At 42.3% G+C, this 21131-nt stretch overlaps 1 protein-coding gene across 1 annotated transcript; it reads right to left on the minus strand.

Moving 5' to 3' along the window:
• Positions 1-867: 867 nt before the first annotated feature.
• Positions 868-20893, minus strand: DAPP1 (dual adaptor of phosphotyrosine and 3-phosphoinositides 1). Its single transcript, XM_021550283.2, has 9 exons — positions 20738-20893; positions 13368-13490; positions 10138-10271; positions 7325-7455; positions 5981-6028; positions 5679-5741; positions 3703-3788; positions 3092-3179; positions 868-2109 (listed from the first exon to the last, which is right to left on the minus strand). The coding sequence occupies exons 1-9, from the start codon at positions 20797-20799 to the stop codon at positions 2059-2061; spliced, it is 786 nt and encodes a 261-aa protein (XP_021405958.2). The 5' UTR covers positions 20800-20893; the 3' UTR covers positions 868-2058.
• Between the last annotated feature and the right edge of the window lie 238 nt (positions 20894-21131).

The following is a 21131-nucleotide window of genomic DNA, read 5'->3' on the forward strand; positions in this document are numbered from 1 at the left end:
AGAGAAAGCAGGTCTCTTAACTGTTTGTAAACATCCAAACTCCATGAATTTATACACTGAAAACTAACCAGTGTGTCTCTCAGTTGGGCAGTAAGGATACCAAGTCCCAGGGCACTGCAGAGATCCCGTTGCTGGGGTTCAAGCCTGTGCTCTTAGCCCCACCCCTTGTTTCCTCACACATCCCGTTATGACAACTGCCAAGCACTGCAAGTCTGGGGACAGCTCTGGGCAGGTCTGATGCCATGGCCCTTTGTTCACACCTCATTAACCTGTGGTGCATCAGCCAGGATGGGGGAAACAGTGGTGCTGGAAAGGAAAACTGGGAGTTCTTGGCTCAAAAAGAGACTACACCTTGTTAGTCAACCCTTTTCCATTTAAACTGAGCTGGAATGGGACTTTCGTTGCTGGCCATTACAGATGCAGCTGGAATGTGTGTGTATTTCTGTCAAAATGTGTTTGTGTTCCAGCAAATGCCTCCCCTTGCTGTTTGCTTCTGCTCAGCCCATCTGTCTGTGACAGCTTCCAAGGCCACCCAAGCACCATTTCTTGCACTGGCTTCAGTTTGTGACACCATGTGCTGAACTTGTTTTCAGTATTTTGTGAAGCAGCCTTTGCTGTGAAATTGGGAGGCTTTGTGGTTTCTCTACAAGGAAACCAATACAAGCTCCATTCCCAAGCCATGTTCACAGGACAGTGATGCTGTTGGGGAATACAATATCTCTCTTCCCGTTATGTTGCCTCTCTCTCACACAAATTCAGCAAAGGTTTTTAACTAAATGGGAGATGCCAGTGTGTTAGAGCTTCATTAAGGGAGAAAGAAGGACAAAGCTTTAGCAATACAGTGCAGGAATATGAAAGCCCTGTGGTAGTTTTATAAAGACATTTTATTCAGAAAACAGTCTGTATAAAAATATTTACAAATACTTTGAATTTTTAAAGTTGAAATAAAATTCTATTTATATGTCCAAATCTAGATTTTCTTTCTTCTTCCAATGTCCTTTTGCCTTCCTCTTCTGCACTCTTCTCCCAGTAAAGGTAATTATGAAATACCTTCTGCATGAGCAATACCAAACATAGACTGCATTGTTGCATAGCAGGAGAGGTTTGCAGATGTTGTTTCAGCATAAATTTGATTATTATGCAGGGAGAGAGGGTTCCCCCTCTTTGCCCAGCCCTTGAGAAGGCACAGAATTGCTCAGGGGATCTTGCAGCTGGAATAATCCGGTCTTCAGCCTCTCCAGTGTGTCAAAACTTTGCTTCCAAAATGTAACATCTATTTAGAGTACAGCTCCAACATCATGGGATCCACTTGTCTGTCTAGTAAGCCACAACGCTGTTAACTGTGTGTCCTATGAGTGCCAGGAAGCAGCTACTGTTTCTCATAATCCTGGTTTGTATACAAGTGTGCTTACATGATGCAGCTCACAGTTACCTACAGATGCGGTTTGAAACAAACATACCCTTGCAGCCATCACTGTGGTATAAAGCTAAGCCATATAAAAATTTGTGTGACCAGAACTAAGTGTCACACATCTGTCACTTTGAAAAGGGCCTTGAAATACTACTCTCTAGATTGCAATATAGATACTATTTACAAAATGTAATTCTAACATTTTTCTTTCCATTTAAAGCCTAAACAGGTAATAAAAAGATATTTAATGTTTCCAGAAAGGACCTGTTTTAAATAAAAAGTTCAAGGTTACAGAATATGATACTGATGCTTAGTTGTGATGCAGCTTGCAATAAATTAATGAGTGCTCTGAACAACCCCACAAGTTTTGAACAGTGACCACCTGTGTGATTAAGTGGCAGGTGTTTGAATTAAGTGCATTACAGGCATACACCACACTTATCAAACCCACACTGTGATTCTGCAACTATCCCCACGCGTGACTCGGCAGCCCCAGAGCACCCATAGCTGCAGGAGCCCGTGTGTGCAGAGCTGGGTGACATCTGTGGGAGGGCACTGGAGATGTGAGGCTGCCCTCTGGTAAGCAATGCCTTCCCCATGGAGAGAGGCCATTCCTGCCTGTGTGCTGGCACACAGCTGGCACACAGCTAGGATCTGAGGGTGGCGTTGCGCTCCTCCAGCTGCTTCCGTATTTGTGACTGGAACAGAAAGACAGCCCATTACTGCTCGTCTGCGTGCATGTGCATGTGGGTGAGTACAACGCACCCAATTCCTGGCATTTTTTAAGGAAGTAGTGTTTTCAAGCCTCTACATTGTCTCCTCATTCCTGCCATCATGTTCCACGACACACGGTCTGGGCTGATGATCCATATTGTTTACCAAGCACATATAATGGCATCCTTAGAGACAGAAATAGTTTTTTCTTACTTAGAGTGTGCCTGTAAAAGTGCACCCCAAAAATGCTGAAGTGGGTTTGCAGGCAGATACACTATGCCCCTGTGCATGGCACTGATGAGGTCACACCTCGACTGTTGTGTCCAGTTTTGGGCCCCTCAGTTCAGGAAGATGCCTGAGTCCAGAAAAGGGCAGTGGAGGGGAAGGGGCTAGATCATAAGTCCTATGAGGAGCAGCTGATGGAGCTGGGGGGGTTTAGCCTGGGGAAGAGGAGGTTCTGGAGTGACCTTACCACTCTTAACTCCCTGAAAGGAGGGTGTAGCCAGCTGGGGTTTGGTCTTCCAGGCAACCAGTGACAGGATGAGAGGACATAGCCTCAAGATGTGCCAGGGAGGTTTAGACTGGACATCAGGAGGAATTTCTTCATGGAAGGGGTTGTTAGACATTGGAATGGGCTGCCCAGAAAGGTAGTGGAGTCATCATCCCTGGGGGTGCTTAAGAAAAGACTGGGTGTGGCTGTGGCACTCAGTGCCACAGTCTAGTTGACAAGGTCCTGACTGATCAAAGGTTGGACTTGGTGACCTCAGAGATCCTTTCCAACCTAATTGATTCTGTGATGATGTGAAAACTGCATATTCCAACCTAGCTGGCCTGGCAGCCAGAAGTACTCCCTTGTTGCAGGTGCTGAGAGCTGTAGCACTCGGGTGCCCAGTCCTGGGGGTTCTTTAGCTGGCAGTAGCAGGTGCTGCTGCCTGGGGTGCCGTGTACCAGCGCACATCACCTTACCAGTTTCCACCGCAGGATTTTAATCCACTCGTCAGCTTCTATCCCAGTTTTTGCACACAGGTAGTATGTCCTTAGTGGGAACACTAAACTGTAAGTAAACAAAGCTTTCTTAAGTTGCTGGAACAACTGGCAGTTCTCCCCAAAACTGAGCCCAGCTGGCCTGTGCCAACAGTTGCTGAGACAGAGCAGGACAGGGAGGCTGTGCTCCCCTTCAGCCATCAGGAGGGAGGTTAACCAAGAATGGGTGACAGCCATTTACAGCCCAGGGTCCTTAAGGATAAGGACCTTCCTAAGGATAAAAGACCCACATTTGAGGACAGAAGAGGTTACCATGTGACCTATACCAGTGTCTGACCCCAAGATCCATAAGTCTACGTGATGATTATAGACTTTATTATGGACTTTATGGACTTTAAAAGGCTCACTACACATGGGCCCACCTTTTGCCAGAAGTAATTTGGCAAAGGCATGCTGGACTGACAGAGATTGTCTGACAGAAACAGACTTCAGAGTTAGAGGATGAGCAGGGTTACAACCACCAAGGGTTTACATTTCAAAATTCCCTTTCTATTTTGAACTTCCCAGCAAATGGAAAAAATCCTGCAACCTACCAGAAACAATTGACTCTTTCCTGGGAATAGTCAAATTGCACAGCTGAACATTCCGTTAAGTCAAGTGCTCGAATTGGTTCCGTAGCCTTGAAGAGAAAATGTTTTTAAAATGTGGGCACATGAAAACAGAAGATAACCTTATCTCAGTTCATCTTCAGTGGATCTAGACCTTTACAGGCACCTCCACAGGTTTTTTTCAGACATAGTTACAATGGCTGTAATACTATAAGGACAAACTAGCAAGCGTAACATCAGTGGTATGATAGGAAGTGAGCTTAATATGAAAAACACAGGACAGTTCACATCTGGACAAGCAACAGAGATCTCTACAGCAGGAATGTTTGAGCTACATGGAGGCTGCTGAGGATTTGGCTGATGCCTTGCAATGTAACTGACACAGCAGCAAATCTGGTACCACTTTCAGCTAAGGTTTACAGAGACAAAGGCGTGGGTATAGGTCTTATCAGATTAGCAGCTGTTGGAGATTTAATTAATTCCTAAGTGCCTTAAAAGGATGAAGCTGGGTAAGGAGAAATGTAGAAGTAAAGGCAAAGTAGTGCTTGCAGCAGAACTGATGTGTTTGGCTGCCTGAGAAGCACATGTGCACAAACATACCCACACATGTATATGTGCGTAAAAGTTTCTTTGGACAAGCTCAGGCGCAGGGACAGATTGTGTATAACAGCAACCCATCTCCCTTAGGAGTTTCACTCTCCCTAGGTGTGAGAGCTTTTCCTCCATTTGTTTCAGCCTCACATTGTTAAGGCCTCAGAAGAGGCAGCTTGATTGCTTTCTGCCCAAACACCCTCAGCTGTTTCCATGGTCCTTCATCAGGTGTATGGAGGTGTCTGTTGCTTTCTCATCTTCCCGTAATATTTTTGCTGACTGGCTGTTAGTAATACCCAACATGAGAAGGAAGCCCCTTGGGTTGTGGTGTGATACCAAATGCTATCCCAGGGTCAGCTGCAGGCTGCCCACCTGTAAGTACCTGCAGCCCCACAGCAGCAACAGGAGTGCCAGGAGACACTGGAGCTGCTGCCTGGAAGGAGATCGTAGTCCTGACAAACACAGGAATTCTTCTTGCCTGGTAAGTCACTAATCGAGTGCTGCTCTTTGAAATGCTATCCTGCAAACTTAATTCAAGTTATGTTGAACTGAAATGAAAAGTGATGGAAAGCCCTGCAAAAACATAACTGTTTAGAAATGGTGATGTTTGATGAGAGAAGGCAGTTTTCTGCTCTTGTGTAAAAATCTGTTAGAGGCTTGAAATAGGGCTTGGCAGAGGTGAACGATTTGGCTGCATTTAGGAAGGAACCTCAAACAAAGGCATTGTAAGGGCAAAGAAACTCCAGATGTGTTTCTTATCTTTACTCAGATCAACATAGAAATGGAGCAGCAGCTGTAAGGATGCTGCAGGTTAATCTTTGTCAGGAGGAATTTTTAAATTAATCCTTTCAATGCAAAGGATACTACCAGTATTTTTAGCACTATTTTAGCAGCATGCTTCCTGTCAGGTTGTGTCAAAGCTACAAATAAAGGTTGTGTTGTGCTGGTAGCCTAAAATCCACTTAACAAAGCAACACAAAACAATGTATTCTAGGCCAGGTTGGGCAGGGCTTGGAGCAGCCTGGTCTGGTGGAAGGTGTCCCTGCTGTGGTGGAGGGTTTGGAAGAAGAAGATCTTTGAGGTCCATTCCAACCCAAAATATTCTGTGATTCTGTGTGAAAAATCCCTGTAAACTCTATCCTTTAGCTAAGACTGGAAGAGCACAGTAAATATTTTCCAGCTGTAAAACTTGCTTTCTCTTCTTGAAGTCATCAGCAAAACTGACTTCACTTGACAGGTTTGACCTGTCTGACAGTTTGGGAAGCTTTAGCTTCGGAAGCTGTGATACAGATGTGAGAAGCCAGAGATACAAGGAGGCTGCTGCTGCCTGTGTAGATGTTTAAAAGGTAGAATTGGTGTTCGCTACTTACTGTCTGGTCTTTGAAGTACTTAAGTTCATTCCTATGCAGCGTAAACCACCTTGTTTTCCAGCTCTGAAAGAACAAGAATGAATGGTAACTGTCTTGGGAGAGTTTAGTCTAAAACTTCTTAGGAAAGAAAAACTTTCAAAGCTGCTGGCTTGCCCTGGTTGACAGTTGTGCTTTGTTGTTGCTTAAAACACAAATTGTTCCTCTCTGCAGGGAAATACAGGTGGAGCAATTTCAGCTTCATGTTGTCTTTAGCTTCTCTGGGTGATCACAGACTAGAAGTAACAAGTAGGAATTTTCCTTACCTTGACTATTTTGCCTTGTTTTATCAAATATCCTTCTTTGGTACCAAGCTGTGAAGTAACAAAGAAAGGGATTGAGGTTAGAGGACTGAGCTCTGCTTCTACTTACCACATCCCCCTTTTGCCTACATCAGGAAGATGGATCAGTTGGGAAACTCCCCATATCCACTTGCCCAAATTTCAGTGCTCCCCTTGGGCAGATCCAGCTGTCTTAGGGAAAAGATGAAGCTGTGCTGGCTCTGAGGGCAGCCCCCAGGCTGGGCCTCCCTCAGGGAGCTTCTGCCCTGCACCTGCTCAGCCAAACACAGGAATATCTGCAGTTACACTTCATTTAGGAACGTTGCCTGGTTGCCTCGGTGCGTGTTGTGACCAGGAGCACACGGGGTTTAACTGACAGGGGAATTATCCCCAGAAAATGCTCCTCAAATGCATCCAGGGAAAAGTGCTCCTTTTACTGAGCTGCTCTCTTCTCTCAACCAGGCCCATGCTTGACAGGAAAAACCTGTTATGTTCAATGTGCTTTTTGAAAAATTGGGGTTTGAACTGTTTCTCTGGCATCATGAGTGATACTTGGACCTTATGACTTCTTAGATACTGAAATTCTCTGTAGGGACCTGGCTGTGAGACCTCTGAAAATCAAAATCTTGCCAAGTTACCACTTGTTCTTGAAAAAATATTTTTATTGCTGGTGTCTGGAAGTCAAGATTCTTTGGAGGTTAAAGTGTAAATTGGTGATGAAGGGTTGGTTGTGAGACACATCAGAAGTGGTTCTTCTTGCAACTTCATTAACCCATATTAACATAACTCTTCCTCTTCCCCCCCGAAAATACAGTATATAATTAAAATACTTTCCTCTCTGTTCAGAGCAAATGGTTCTGGAGAAAGCACCTGTGTCACTTAGACATGAGTTACAAGTGATTTAGAGACTCTAATTGCTGTTCAAGTGAGTCTCAAATGTCAGAATAGGTGACCCAAATGTATATTATGATATTTTTTTGTATATGCATTTTTAAAATTCATGATAATTTTAATAATGATAAATTATTCTAAAAGATAACATGAGAATGAAATCTTTCACATATTCTTTGTTTGAATAGTCAGACTCACCCAGGTCAGCTGCAGACAATGTTTTTCCAAGGACAGCATTGAAGTGACAACAATTATAAAAGCCTTTATTTGCCATGGGCCTGTACTGAGCAAGTCTGTATTTGTTTTGCCTTGTTTGGCAAAGACTTCCTGTATTTACAAACCCATACAGGGATTAATAACCAGTCTTACTCCATAGCTCACTCCAGCAATCATGCTAGACTAGGCCAGAAGCACCCCTCCCACCAGAACACAACTTACTGAGGGTGCATTTGGGACAAGGTCACTTTCTGTCCTTCCTGTCTGCATTGCAGTGTGAACTCGGACAGACTCATAAATGGAGGGTTCTTCCACTTGCCGTGGGTAGGGATGTTTCAATACAATTAAAGTTCCTGGAGAGAAAAGAGCAGGAGTAAGGCATCTGGCAAGTCCAGCTTGGAAAATAACTTGTCAGTAGCTAAAGCTCTGAAAAATGGTTAATTTCACCTTTCCCTAAAATTAAAAAGGCAGCTGTGAAAACTGTAAATTATGGTACCTTTTCAACACCTTTATCCTTGCAAATGCTTGCATGAAATCTCTTGACTCATTAAATTCCTTTCCTGCCCAAGAGGCTGACTTGGAGGGCAGGCAGGATGCTAAACTAGATAGGAGGCCATAATCATTGGGTTTGCCAACATCCCACTAGCTGGTGCTTAAATCCCCTAATCTGCCAGGGCTTTGGCTACAGGCTTCCTAACAGTAAACCCACATTACCATCACCCTCAACTGTTTTTACCACAGCTCTTTCCAGTTAAACTTGTTATTATTCTTCTTTTTCTCCAAGTAAGGTCATGTTTATTGCATGTTCCCTGAGAAAAAAAAACAAACTGCATTCTCTATAGTGAATGTATTGTACTTTTCAAAATAGTGAAGAACATCCTTGAAATAGTATCTGCTCCACTGTCTAACCCCATTCTTTAAAAATAATGTCACAGCATACTAAATGTTGCCCCATTTGCATTTTATGCTGATATTGTAGCTCTAAAGAGGAGAGATGCTAGAATTGGTAATAACTTGGACTTGAAACTTACAGATGTATGAGTAATTTACAAGCATTCTGTAATGGGAAGAGCTAAAAAGAGAAGTGGAAAAGTTGTATTTGAAGTAACCAGCTGAGATCTGTGCAGGCACAGGGGTGTATGCAAATGTGATCTATTCAACTTGCTGTATGTGGAAAGTCAACACTGGTTTATTTCTATCTGGCCTTGCAGAAAAAATATGCTTTACCATTTAAAATAAAATTGAGATCAGCTCCATCACCATTCCAGAGAAACTACTCTTGAGCTGTTGCATAGAATCAGGGTATCACCATCTGTACACCATGGATAAAAAGCTCCATTGCAGAAGTGAAAGGACTAATATAACATTTTATACAGTATTTGTGTTCTAATAAGTTCTCTGTGGATTTTTTTTTTTTGGCCTCCACAAAGACAATTGTACAGAATAATCTGGTAATTATACACAAGGTCTAGCAAAAGCTGCACTGTAGCAAGATTATTCTGCCACATCTGCATCTGCTGATGCTTGGATTGGAGTTGACTCTGATGAGTCAACTCTGACTCTGACTCTACCTTGTTTTTGACAAAACACGGTTATGACCCAGGAGAAATCTGACACCTGTATCTGAAGGAATATTGCCTGAGTGTTAATTCTCTCTTCCTCTCTACTGTTTTCCATTGTATGGTAAAGTGGAAGATGTCTTGATATGATGTTCAATTTTTTTTTTTTTTTTTTTTTTTTTTTTTTTTTTGTAGCTATCTGACTTAGAGGTTTCACAGAGCCAGTAGAATCTGATTAGGAAACCTTAAGGTGGCAAGTGTTGATCTCATCCATAGAGATCAGATAAAATGTCTTGCTTATTAGTGTCTGTAACACATGCAGTGAAGGAGTGAGGAATGGGGAAATACAAGTTTTTATGTCGCCTGAAATCTTTACAGAGCTAGGCCTGTGGGTGCATGCCTGATTTCCCAGGAAAAATACCTCACTGGCACAGAGGATACATGTGGGAGCTCTGTATTTGAACCACTCTTGAAATTAATTTAAAAAGAGAAAGTGTTTTGAAAGATACAAGTGCAAGATTGGGTGTACAACTGTATTTTTCTTGGAGGAAGAAATTGGCAAAGGAGCCCTTGAATTTAATGTTTGCGTTAGCTGAGTACTGGTGCAAATTTAGTGTGCGACATGTTACAGTTATTGCATGTGACAACTATCATTTAACTGGGCTCTTGCATACATAATTAGTACTGCTCTGAGTAATTTGCATACACTTGCCACAGAGGACACTGAAGTTTCTGGCATTAACTTGTATTGACATGTCTTCAACTCTTACACTTGAAGCTAAACATAAAACTGACATTGCCATGATAATATCCACTCTGTTTCTCTAGGGATTCTAGTCTGATGGTATTCAATTCACTTGTAGGAATCAAGTTTAATATTTTGACCCTTTAATTCAGGCAGCCCATAGGTTGGTAGAGAAACTTGTGCTTTCTTCTCTTAAAAGCGAGAAAAATCACTGTGAAGGCAGATGGCATCAGCACGGTGATGGCACTGCAGGCAGAAGAGGAGAGCTAGTCAAAAACACATTCCCTGCGGGAAAGAGGAGCATAACACTGTAGGCTCCTTCCTTGGACAAAGAATACCAAGATGAAACAATTTCAAGTCACTCTTCCATTTATTCTTATTGGGGAATTTCAGGTTCATAGATGAGTATTTATTTCCTCATTAACACTGCGCTTTGGTTTTGCCATTTTTGAGAATGTTCTAATCCTCTTGGTATTTTGAAATGCTTCCTCCTCTGAGAAACTGAAAGGAGCTCATAGCCCTGGTTAGCAAAAGTCCAATAAGCTTATGTGTGGTTTATCTTCAAGGAACTTGAAAGATTTTTTTGAAGTGGAATTTATTTAGATACAAATGTGATTTATGAACACTTTAACAGAAGATCTATTTGTTAGCACAACAGAAGCTCCTTTTAGTTACATCTTTGTGAAGCATGGCTACAAATGTGCTCATACACACACTATGTCTCTCCTTACCTGTTTCACTTCCAATTAAAGGTTGGTTTGCAAAATGCATGACCAATTCCTTCAAGCTAGAAAATTCATTGAATCCAAATTTGAAGGAAGTTCCTGTGTGCTCAACATGGAAGTGTTTCACAGAATCTTTACCCCTAAAATAAAAGAGGAAAATTTGTCAAGATGTAAATGCCAAAGGCATTTGGAACATACAATCCTTAAATAGCATCTTTCACTGCAGGAATCTGACCCAGATCACAGGACAATCACTGTCCTAGTAGTAATACTACTGCCATTACTGCCCCTCACTAATATTCAACACACCTGAAAATCAGATTTCAATTGCTGACTTGTAGATATGAGAGGATGAAAGCCTAGAAAGGCCAAGCTGGTTAATTTAACTCTTGCATCAACAAAAATACAAAAGAGATTTCAAGCCTTCTGCCTAAATAGGATGAAATCTTTTCACTTGCTGGACTTTAGCCTTGAGGGTGTACTCAGTATGTGTCTTGCTTTTCAAGTAGCATCCCAATCTCACTGAAAATGTCTTCTGTTTCCCTTTGAAAAATAGGCTGTCTCTGTTTTGCACCCAAAAAGGTTCAATAACCTAATTTTAAATACCTTGGGCTTTAGAAATAGTTTGCTTTCTCACTGTATTTAGATGATTGGTTCCACTAGGATGGGCACTGACAAACATGAACCAGGGTCCTTGTTCCATAAGGGAAGTAATAGCTTTTGTTTATGAAACCTGGATGGCATTTAGAGAAGTGTGCAAGGTCTCACTTCCTGGGTAGGCAATTATTTTGACTTCAAAAGACAGTGGAGCACTTATTGCAAGTATTTATCAAGTGAAAAATTACTTTTGTTAATGATACTAGCATCCAAAATAAAATGTCTGAGGAAAAACTTGCATAGCAAATATGCTGAAAAAATGTGGTGAAGAAAATGAATTATAGCATCTCTTTCATTCACTGCCACTTCCAAAGAGGATTATGATTTCAAACTGGTATTTTAATATTTATCTTTGAACAGTATTTATGATACTGTAGAAAACAGAAGAAGGCCTCTATGGGCTTCCCGCATGTTTTGTGCTACAGTCAGCTGGGGCACAACAAGCCAACTGCAAATGCTCAACACCAGGGAAGAGCTGCCGTGACTGCTGCAATTACATGGTTTCCATCTTTTTGTTTAATTTCTCAAGACAATGTTGCAATGAGAGCAAATTCTACTCTGCTTCCTACTTCCTTTTGAAACTGGCTAATGTAGCTGGGGGAGGGGATTTCAGGCAATATGAGATCTCCCTTCCTACAACTGTCAATAAAATCCTCAAGGGATGGCTAAGCATTTTTTCCTTGAAAAACTCCAAACTATAATCATGGCCAAAGTTCCTTGTGAGGCTGAGGCAGAAAATAAAGTAAAAGCTACAGACGATATTTTAGGACAGAAGGACAGCTGGAATTGTTGAAGTTATCCTTTTTGCATAAATGTATCAGAACAAAACTGAATTACTTATTCTAAAATTAAGTTTTAATATTAGTCAAAAAACTGAATGAAAACATAACATTAAGCAGTAGAAAAATTGTAAAACATTTTAAAATCAAAGTCAGTATTCAAAGGATATGTACCACCAGAAATAATATAAACTAAAAAACAGAATAATAGATCAAACTTCAGACTGGGCTATTCAGTTCATATGGTAATGTAGTAAGTAATTCTTGCTACATGAAGAGCTGAACAAGAAATTGGAATGGGCCTGAAATAGATTTTTGTAGGTCTTCTAAGGCTAGAATCTGTTCAAGCAGCAAATTTATTTTCATTAACTAACATTTCTGTTTCCTATTAAAAGAACTATTTAAATTTTGGGTTATTACAATAAGTTGTTTCATGAATGCCCTTTAAAACTACCTCTAAGATACATATATTTTTTAATTGTCTGAGGTAATTATCTCAAATAATCCTTGACATTTTAAAGTAAAAAAAAAATATTAACCAGAAAAACAATGATTAATTTAAAACTGCTTTCTTTAAGGAAAGCTATGACTTATAAATGACACTATTCTTTTTGGCAATGCTTGCACAGAACTGCTACTCTGAATACCCATTTTGTAACATCACCTTCAGATCTGTTGGGCACCCTTTGTATAAATGGCTGCCTATATTGATAATAATTTCAACAGTGTGTGTATAGGCAACTTGCTCCAAGATCTTCTATCAGAAATGGGTGAAACACCTCATCATTGCCTTTCCTGGGGAACAGGGTATGTGAAAATCAGACTTTGCTCAGTTCCCAAGCATCTACTCTTCCAAATTGTAACAGCTCCTGGTACTGAATATGCAGAAAGCCACAGTCTCAAGGGCATATGCTGGGTTCCTGTCAGGGATTGAAATAACCAGCAGCATTACACAGATCAAAGTGATTTTAGAAAGTTACTGTGGTTCAGCTGAGTTGTGGTCATGAATTGTTCAGAGGCTCAGTTTGCAGCAGGAATGATCTTCCATGCACCAGCTTAAAATTTTGGTCAATAGGTTGTTTTTATCACAAAATTGCCAAAGGTTACAAATATTTTTAGGGCTGGTTACCTCTACCCAGCCAAAGTGCAGGGTAGAGGTGAGTCTAATGCATCTATCCTTCAGTTTCCTCGCTAAAATGTTGTGCCTTCTCTCCTTCAGGGAGATTCTTTAAATGTGATTCCTAGTGAAGTAACCAGGCCAGGCTTCCTCTGCTCTGCATTGGTTGTATCCTGAACACTTGTGTCCTAAATTGCTGTAATTGACTTCACAGCCCTGGCATTGATCACTCACAAAGTGTATCCAATTTAGTCATGCAGACCTGGTTAAGACCGAACCTTAGCACAGAAGAGAGCAATAAAACCAGCCAAACACTGGATCATCCTTCAAAGGTGATGGTTCCTATGCAGGGATTCAGAAACTAGTAAGATTAGCACATGTGAAATGTTTGCTGCTGTCCTCATCATAAAACTTTTCTACTCCCACCAGCTGTTTCTTAAGCTCTTTTAACTGTCATGCAGACTGAAAATTTACAGCCATTCTATAGAATTATGTTTCCTACCAATAAGATTAATTCATCATTTGGAAAAATGAAAGCAAAATGTCATTCAGTGGGATTACACCAATAGGAATATATTTCAAAATAGTTTAAACCCTTGTGGGGGGGAAACCCGTAATGCATGGGTCATTCAAACACAGAAGTAAGTGCAGCATTAGATTAGTCCACTCTGTCTATAGCCTACCTTACAGAGAGGGAGTACAAATCTTCACTTTCATTGCTCTTCCTCAAAAGATAGCTCCCATCCCGCCCGTTGGAGAGCAGCAGCGCTTCTGCTGCGTGTCGGGTGAGATTGTCGTGGTACCACCTGGGGAGACACAGCAGGTTAAAGCACCCTTCACTCTGCTCTTGACTGGCTGATGCTGCTTTTTGCTTTTTTTTAGAAAAAGCAGCGTTAGTTGGAGTCTTTCCTCTACAATTTTGAGTTGCCACCCTCCTCACAGGCACTCACAGTTTACACAGGTCTGTGTCCCTTGCAGTGGCTGCCCTTTGACATGGTCAAAGAATTATTTTTCATTAACACAAAGTTGTGTATGAACAGCTGACTTCTTTGCTGGATCTAAAAACCCTGCAAATTCTGCTTGCATGAGCAACAAATTACTCAGGTCTGTGCTGACAAGGTGAAAGCAGTTTTTGGGGGTATACAGAATCCTTTGTCTATTTTCAGAAGCTATACTTCCTGAGATATATATGTTTTTTGGTACACATCCTCTTCTGGGCAAACAGGCAGTGCTTAAACTCCTCATAAACTCTTTATTTCCCTCAACATGCCTTCACTGCCAAGAACTGCAATTAAACATGCTTGCCTAAGCTTAGAATTAAAGGGATCAAAATTAACTGGCAAAATTTCAGTGAAAATTAAGATATCTTGCTATTGTTGCCTCTTGACCAAGTATGATCGGAGCAACAAAGGAAAACATCTGAACATTTTTTCAATTTATCTTCAGTGAAAATTAACTTCATTTTTATATAAAAAGTTTTGCAAGGACTTCACAGGCAAAAAAAAAAAAAATCCTGCAAAGTGTAGTTTATGGGTTTGTTTCCATTCAGAATGTTCCACAATGGAAACACCCAAATTTTTACAAGAGACAGGGATCTCACTGGAATTGAACCTGAGACTGAACACAAAAAGCTGGAGCTGCAAAAGGTTGGAGCTGAAATCCTGCAAGGCACGTGATAATAACCATAGCCATGCACACACACATGAGGCTCTGGAGCAGAAGGAGGGAGGGATACTACACCTGAGGCTCTGCTGGGACCAGGCTTCCCTTGTCTGTATGTGGAGTGGTGCCAGGTCACCGTTCCCTTCCTTTTAAATGCCTGTCACATTGGGAATGAAGCTTGTCACTGCTTCAGCCAAAGAAATACAGTTTCAGTGAAAGAAGAAGTGCTATGGCAGCACTTTCCACAGCTTGTATCGTGGCAGTCTTCGAAATGAAACCAGGTGTAATTGTATCCTCTTTTCCCTTAGCTGTTCATCCCAAGTTTCCACCAAACTTGGCATCTCACACAAAGCTTTAACTCTGAATTTGGACGGCTGCCTATTTGAAAGGCCAGCTGGCTGATCAATTGCTTTATGAGAGACTCCAGTCTGTTAACCCAGAGGAAGATAAGATCCATGTGAAACTCAATACAGGCAGGGCATTGCTGTTCTGGCTCTAGAATGTGGTCCATCTACAGAGTAAAACAAAATAATGAATATTTAAAGAGTCAAAGTGTCATCCTCTGGAGCACCTGTTAGCCAAAATCTGCTTTGGGATTAACTGCCCAAGTAAGTAACAGGCAAAGGTCAGATCATTCCTGATGAGGGGAGGATTGAACCAGCATGGCCAGACCTGCAGCTGAGAATGCAGCACTGTTTTGGGTGGGAGTTTGTAACATTATTTTGCTCGCTTCTGTGCAAAAGAAGCAGATGTTGAGAAAATCTGTGAGTGGTCATTGTCACAAAGGAGGCAAATTTAGTCTGAGGTTGCTCATTACTGCCTTGTTACCTTATGTCCAAAAAAAACAAAACACCCTTTTACTAAACTTTTGAAAGAGAAGTCTCTTAAGTTTAAAAAATGCTGTGTTTAAATCCACACTTTCTTTACAGACAAAAGACCAGTGACTAATGAAATGCTACTACTATGCAAAAAAAAAAAAAAAAAAAAAAAAACCAAACCAAAAAACAACCAGAAAACAACAACAAACCCCTTAATTGGGAAAATAATGTTATTTGAAAGTACACTTTTAAAACTTTGCTGACAAGGCTGTACCAGTTTCTTGCCTAAATATGCTGTCTCAGACAAAATTCCCTCAAATGTTACTATGTTCCTCTTGTTCAGCTCAAAAAATAGAAGTGTATGTCTTGGTGTCAAAGAGACTGTTATACGTAGTTTTGGGGTTTTTCTCTTCCTGATTGTGACAGATGGTTTGATCAGGTTACTTCAATATTCCACTGTGAAAATGGTCACATAAACTTTGTTCCAATTGCATAAACACAGGTAAAATATTAAAATTCTGAAGAAAATTTAGAATTTGCATCACAGACTACCAGGAAGGTAAACAAATGCATGCCTGTGCAGTCTGCTCTCACAATCAAGCCTGAGCTGGCAATGCAAGTAGAAATCACCAGGACTAAAAATAAACCCAAATAATCATGTGGTTAAACTCTACTAGGTATACTTCAGGTAAATTGTATTCACTACAAAACAAGTCCAGAAATATGCTCTGTGCTTTGACCCCTTTCAGACTGGAAACCATCAGTAGTGTAGAAATTATCTGAGGTTCTTGACCGAGATTTCTCTGAGAAACAAGAAGAAAGAAAAAAGAAATTCCTTACTTGCTTCAAACCCACTTCTTCTGGCTGCCCTTGGCCTTGTATACACTCCTGATGTGTATACAAACTTCTGGGAGGTTTCTATTTTCTAATTATTTCATTTCCTCTATTAAAAATAAAAAGTGTGCTCAACTTTTTGGGGTTCCCTTTCTACAATTTGACTAGCAACCTCGGGCTCAGAGTTTATAGCTGCTCTCATTTATCCATTCTTGTTACTTTAACTTCATCCTAAATTATGTTAAATATCTTTATCCCGTTCCATGTAAGCATGCTTGTGTTGTCAGCGTGTATTGTTGAATGACCATGCCATCCTTGCTGGAATGGCCAGTGAAGGCATGTCCTAGGATGGGTGAGCACAGCCACTGAGATCACTTTTGCTACCCTTTGAAAAAGAAAGCCTTTTCAGTATAAACACTTGTTTTTCTTCCTCACAAAAATGAAAGATAGTAGCACCAGGAGAGAGCAGAGCTGGGAGTTCTGGCTGCTATTTGGTGTAAGTTTGGGGTGATAACTCTGCAGTGTGCCCAGCTACCAGATAAATGCAGTAGGCAGAGGTCACACTTAGTTTTTGTGTCCTTATCTGATGTTCTCAGACAGGTGTAGCCTGGATAGAATAGAAAGAGTGTCCATGTTTGGCTTGCTTTTGTGACAAAGGCAATTCAAAGTTCCTTCTGTGAAGCAAGAAGGAGATTCTTGTTGTTCAGATGGGTGAGCTACGCTCTCTTCCCAGAAGCTCCCTCCCCTGCTGTAGCAGGGGCAATAGTGCTGGAGCTCTGTGGTGGCTGGAAAGCTCTTTGGCTCTCTGAGATGCAGGAACCAAGCAGAAACACAGCAAGTCTGATTCATCTCTTGTCCACCTCTGAAAGGTAACAATGACCCAGATTACTGGGAAGATGAGCCATGTGCTCCCAGTAGGACTTCATTCCAGTAGCACTCACAGCAATTATTTACCCTCAGTTGGTTGACTGGATATTTTGTTGGTTGTTTGTGGGGTTTTTTTGTGGTGGTAGATGTTGGCAAATTTTGTGTTTTGTTGTTGTTGGGTTTTTTTTTAATTAAATATATCTTCTACCACAAGGAGTTGAATTTGCTTACACTTTGAAACTATATTCTAGCCTCAAAGATGTATTCCCACTCTTAGGTTAAAGCTGTAGTCCACAGTACTTCTTGATGGAGTGCATGGGAAAGCACTGACTTATCTCCTCTGGCTGGATGCAATGCTCTTCACACGCCTGTGCTCCAAAAATTACTGTAAAACTGACTCACTAGTTCTCTATTTTTGGCACCCTGTATTTCAGCAACTTCCAGCTCTCATCTGTCAAGTTTAGTAGTTTGGGATTTTTAATCTTTTTTCCTAATATCACCCCCTAGAAGCATTGCCCATCATCTGAAAATTGCAAAAGGGTTCTCTGTACCTCACATCACTAAAAGTGAAGTTTTGGCCATGTTTTTAATGGTGCATGAGTTGACAGAGCTTTAGAGAACCTCCAAAAGGGCAAGAATGCTAAGACAGAAGTTACAGGTGCCAGGCAACAAAATTGCCTTTCAATGTGTTACACTGAAACTCACAAAGCTGTGTAAAGTACTTGGCTGGAATACTAGGAGGTCATTATATGAGGGAAAATAATGTTTAAATAGAAATAAGAGGAAATAACATCATTGTATCCAGTCTCAAGGTTTGTCTTCTAACTGTAGACTTTCACTAGTTCAGCTTCTGCTTTTCACTTCCATTTTTTCTCCTCCTTCTTTCAACTGCCTTCATTCTGATTTTCACCCATTATTTGGCCCACTTGCTAGTCACTTTAATTTTTGTCTTCCTTAAATTAGAAAATAGAGATGAAAAAAAATCTTATCACCCTTTACCCTGTTAAGTCTAACATATTCCTCCATTTCACAATTTTACTATCACCCGATCTAGGCCTGTGGCTTAATTTCTCTTCTATTGCTAAAACTAAGCATGAAATGTATTGTCCAGCCTTACAAATATCATCTGTCATGGTATTGTCAGACCTGAAAGGGCATAAAAGTTCTGCTGCCAGGAGTGACAAAGAAAGTTTGGACTGTAGAAGGAAAAAAGGCTACAAAAATTTAGTTTTGCCCTGTGCCTTTCACTTTTCATAAACAGTTTCACGCAAACGATGCTGTATTGGGATTCAACCTGTGCCATCAGAGCTGCCTGTAATTACTGGGATGACGGGATGCTCCACATTCTCGTCTCTTGCGCAAATAACCACCATGCGGAATTCCCCAGCCCCTCGCGGTACGTGCGCAGCCACAGCAGCTCCTCGTTGCAGCTTTCTGGCTGCGTTTTCAGCTCTAACAGCCACAAAGGCAACTGGAAAATGGATTGACTCCAGCAATAACCAAAGAGGCCTTCAGAGAAGAATCCCATTGTCAGTTTCCTTTTAAGCCAAGGTGCTTATGTCTCTTCTGGCAAACTTCAGTGTTCCCATTTAAACATTTTGGTAGATTTAGGGACAAAGCCAATGGTTGAGGTAACAAGTTTTTAACAACCTGTTCTGGTTTTGACCTTCCTGCTCATTAAGCATTAGGTTCACCTATATACACATCAATACAATGAAGCTGACTGTAGTCTGAATTTTCCCTATGTTGCTGACAACTTTCCAATTCCATTGAACAGCTAAGCTAGTAAACTACGAGCATATCCTGGTACTCAGCCTTTTTTTTCTCTTTACTCTAACGTCCTTCCCATTTCACACTTCTTTAAACCTTATCCAACTTCTTTGATTTTTGCTCCAGAAAGCAGAAGCTTTAAAATAAACTGCTCCAAATTCCCCCGCAAGGGTGAATGTTGAAGCTGCTTCTCATTTGAATGACCATTGTCTCTGTTGGACACACACTCCTCACCAGAACCAGATCTCACTTGTGCTGGACACTGCATCAGCTGGCAGGGGAACTCTGCCCTGTGAGAGTAGGGGACTAAGTTTAGGATGGAAAACCCTTGTGATGACTGAAAATTTAATTGTATGGTCTGGAGTGTGATACACCTACTTGTCACAGCTGAAAAAGTATTTACATTAAGCGATCTTTCAGATTATGCAACAAGAATGTCTGCTGCATGAGGACTTCTTTTGCATCTTTAGACAAAAAAAAAATAAAGAAAAAAAAAAGAGAAGTGGCTTTAGTACTAGCTGAAAATAAAGGGTCTTGTTTAATAATTTGAAGGGACTCTTTTACCTGGCATTGTTTATTCAACTTTAATGCATTTAACTCAATACACTTCCCTGAAGGAGATGCTGAGTGTTTCTGTGGGAGGGTGAAAAGTTTAGGTTTTCCATTGAAGTGGAAGTAAGCCCTCTAATTTGGACTCTTTCTTTCTTATGGATACCACATTAAGTACCACATCAAGCAGTATTTTTACAAGACTATCTATGAGGATGAACTCCTTGCTGTTTATAGGCAGATGTTACTGGCATATATTAACTATGATCACATTGTGGAAATCAGTAAAAGTCTGGTAATTGGGAATCATGCTTCCCACAACAGCTGCAACTAATTTTTCTTTCCTTCTTTGCTGTAGATTCTGTTTCAGGATGAGCGTAATCTTATAGTTGTAAGGAAAAAGTATGAAATGGCTACGCTGGGTACCACTGCAAAGTGACTTTACTGAATTTTGTACCTGTTAGGTGCTTCAGTTACCAGGCATTTCATTAAAAGATTCTTTTAAATATGGGAAAGTAGTACCAGGGTGGAGATGGAGCGCAACAAAGTAGCTTAGAAACTCTAATTTGTTCACTAAGTGAATGAATCGTAAAAATAAGCAATTAATTGGTCAAAATCCACAAATAGGTAGTAAAACACCTTTACCTTTTTCATAATTTCTTTTTGAATGCAGAGCTGACACCAGAGCCTTTTTGCTTTGTCAGAATGATCAGTGGCCTTTCCTTTGCTTTGCCTCCCTTTTGCTCTGCTGCCACTGATCCCACCCTGCCTGCACCACCCGTGCTGCTCCTCCAGCCTGTGTTTCTCCTTGCCCACGGCACTGCTGCTGGTGACAAAGTGACCCGAGCCTTCCTCCTGTAGAAACCAAAACTAACTGGCAGAAAAAATGGGCAAGCCGCATGCGACAGGGAACAAGGTCTGTTGCAGCCTTCGGCCTTCCTTTTTGCTCCTGCGTTTTTGCTTTTCGGTGAGCATGATGTTGTCCTCGCAGTGGCTGTGAATTGCCCGCTGCTCTCCCTCCTGATGCTCCAGGCACCTTTGGGAATCCTGCTGCCTCCCGGGGCCCAGCAAGGACAGCAGCTCCCCAGACCGGAGCCCAGGCCAAGCTGCAAGGAGGCAGCTGAAGGGATGGCACCGGCGGGGCAGGGATCTGAGCACAGGTGTGGGGTTGGTGCCCCCTGGAAGTGGCACGGCACAACCTGGGCTCTATCCGATGGCAATGGCTTCACGGCCACAGAGGTTCTCCGAGGGAAGGTGCACCCCTGCCACCAGCTCTCCGCTACATCCGAGCCGTGTGCCTGAGCTCTCGGTCTTCTAACTATTCTTTATTTCTCCGGGTCCCCTGTGCCAGCCCCTCACCCCTGCCACCGGGACGAGGCGCTGGGCTTCTCCGAGGGCGCGCAGCACGCACGGAGCGCTGCGGCGGCATCGCTCCTCATCCCTCACCTCACCCCCGACATCCAACAGCCAGGCCCAGCAGCTCCCACCCGCCAGCCCCGTCGGTGTCCCGGCCCGGCCAGGCTGTCGCTGAGGGCGGCCCTGGTGCGGCTTACCCGAGCGCCATCAGCTCCCGCTCCAGCGGCGCGGCGGGACGCGGCTCCCGGCGCTGGGCCATGCTCGCGGCTGCTCCGCCGCCTCCGCGGGGCTGAGGAAGCGCGGCCGGCGCCTCCCCGGGCGGGGCCCGCCCCTCCCGGCCCGGCCCCGGAGCGCCCCGGCCCGGGGGGGAGACCCCCACCCTCGGCAGCAGCAGCCAGAGCCCCCCGCTCCCAGCGGTGCCCCCATACTGCTAACACCTTGGTTTGTGGCCAGAATAATTCGCACTTCCCGTTGCTTGAATCTGTCTCTCCCAGAAGTTCGTGTTCCAAAACGTTTCGCTGTCCGCTCGTTTTTCTCCGGCGATCTATCCGTGAATGCCCCTCGCCTCTTCTGTGTCCGCCAAAGTGCTCA

The sequence above is a fragment of the Lonchura striata genome, chromosome 4 (assembly GCF_050655825.1).
Source record: "Lonchura striata isolate lonStrDom1 chromosome 4, ASM5065582v1, whole genome shotgun sequence".
Lineage (NCBI taxonomy): Eukaryota > Metazoa > Chordata > Aves > Passeriformes > Estrildidae > Lonchura > Lonchura striata.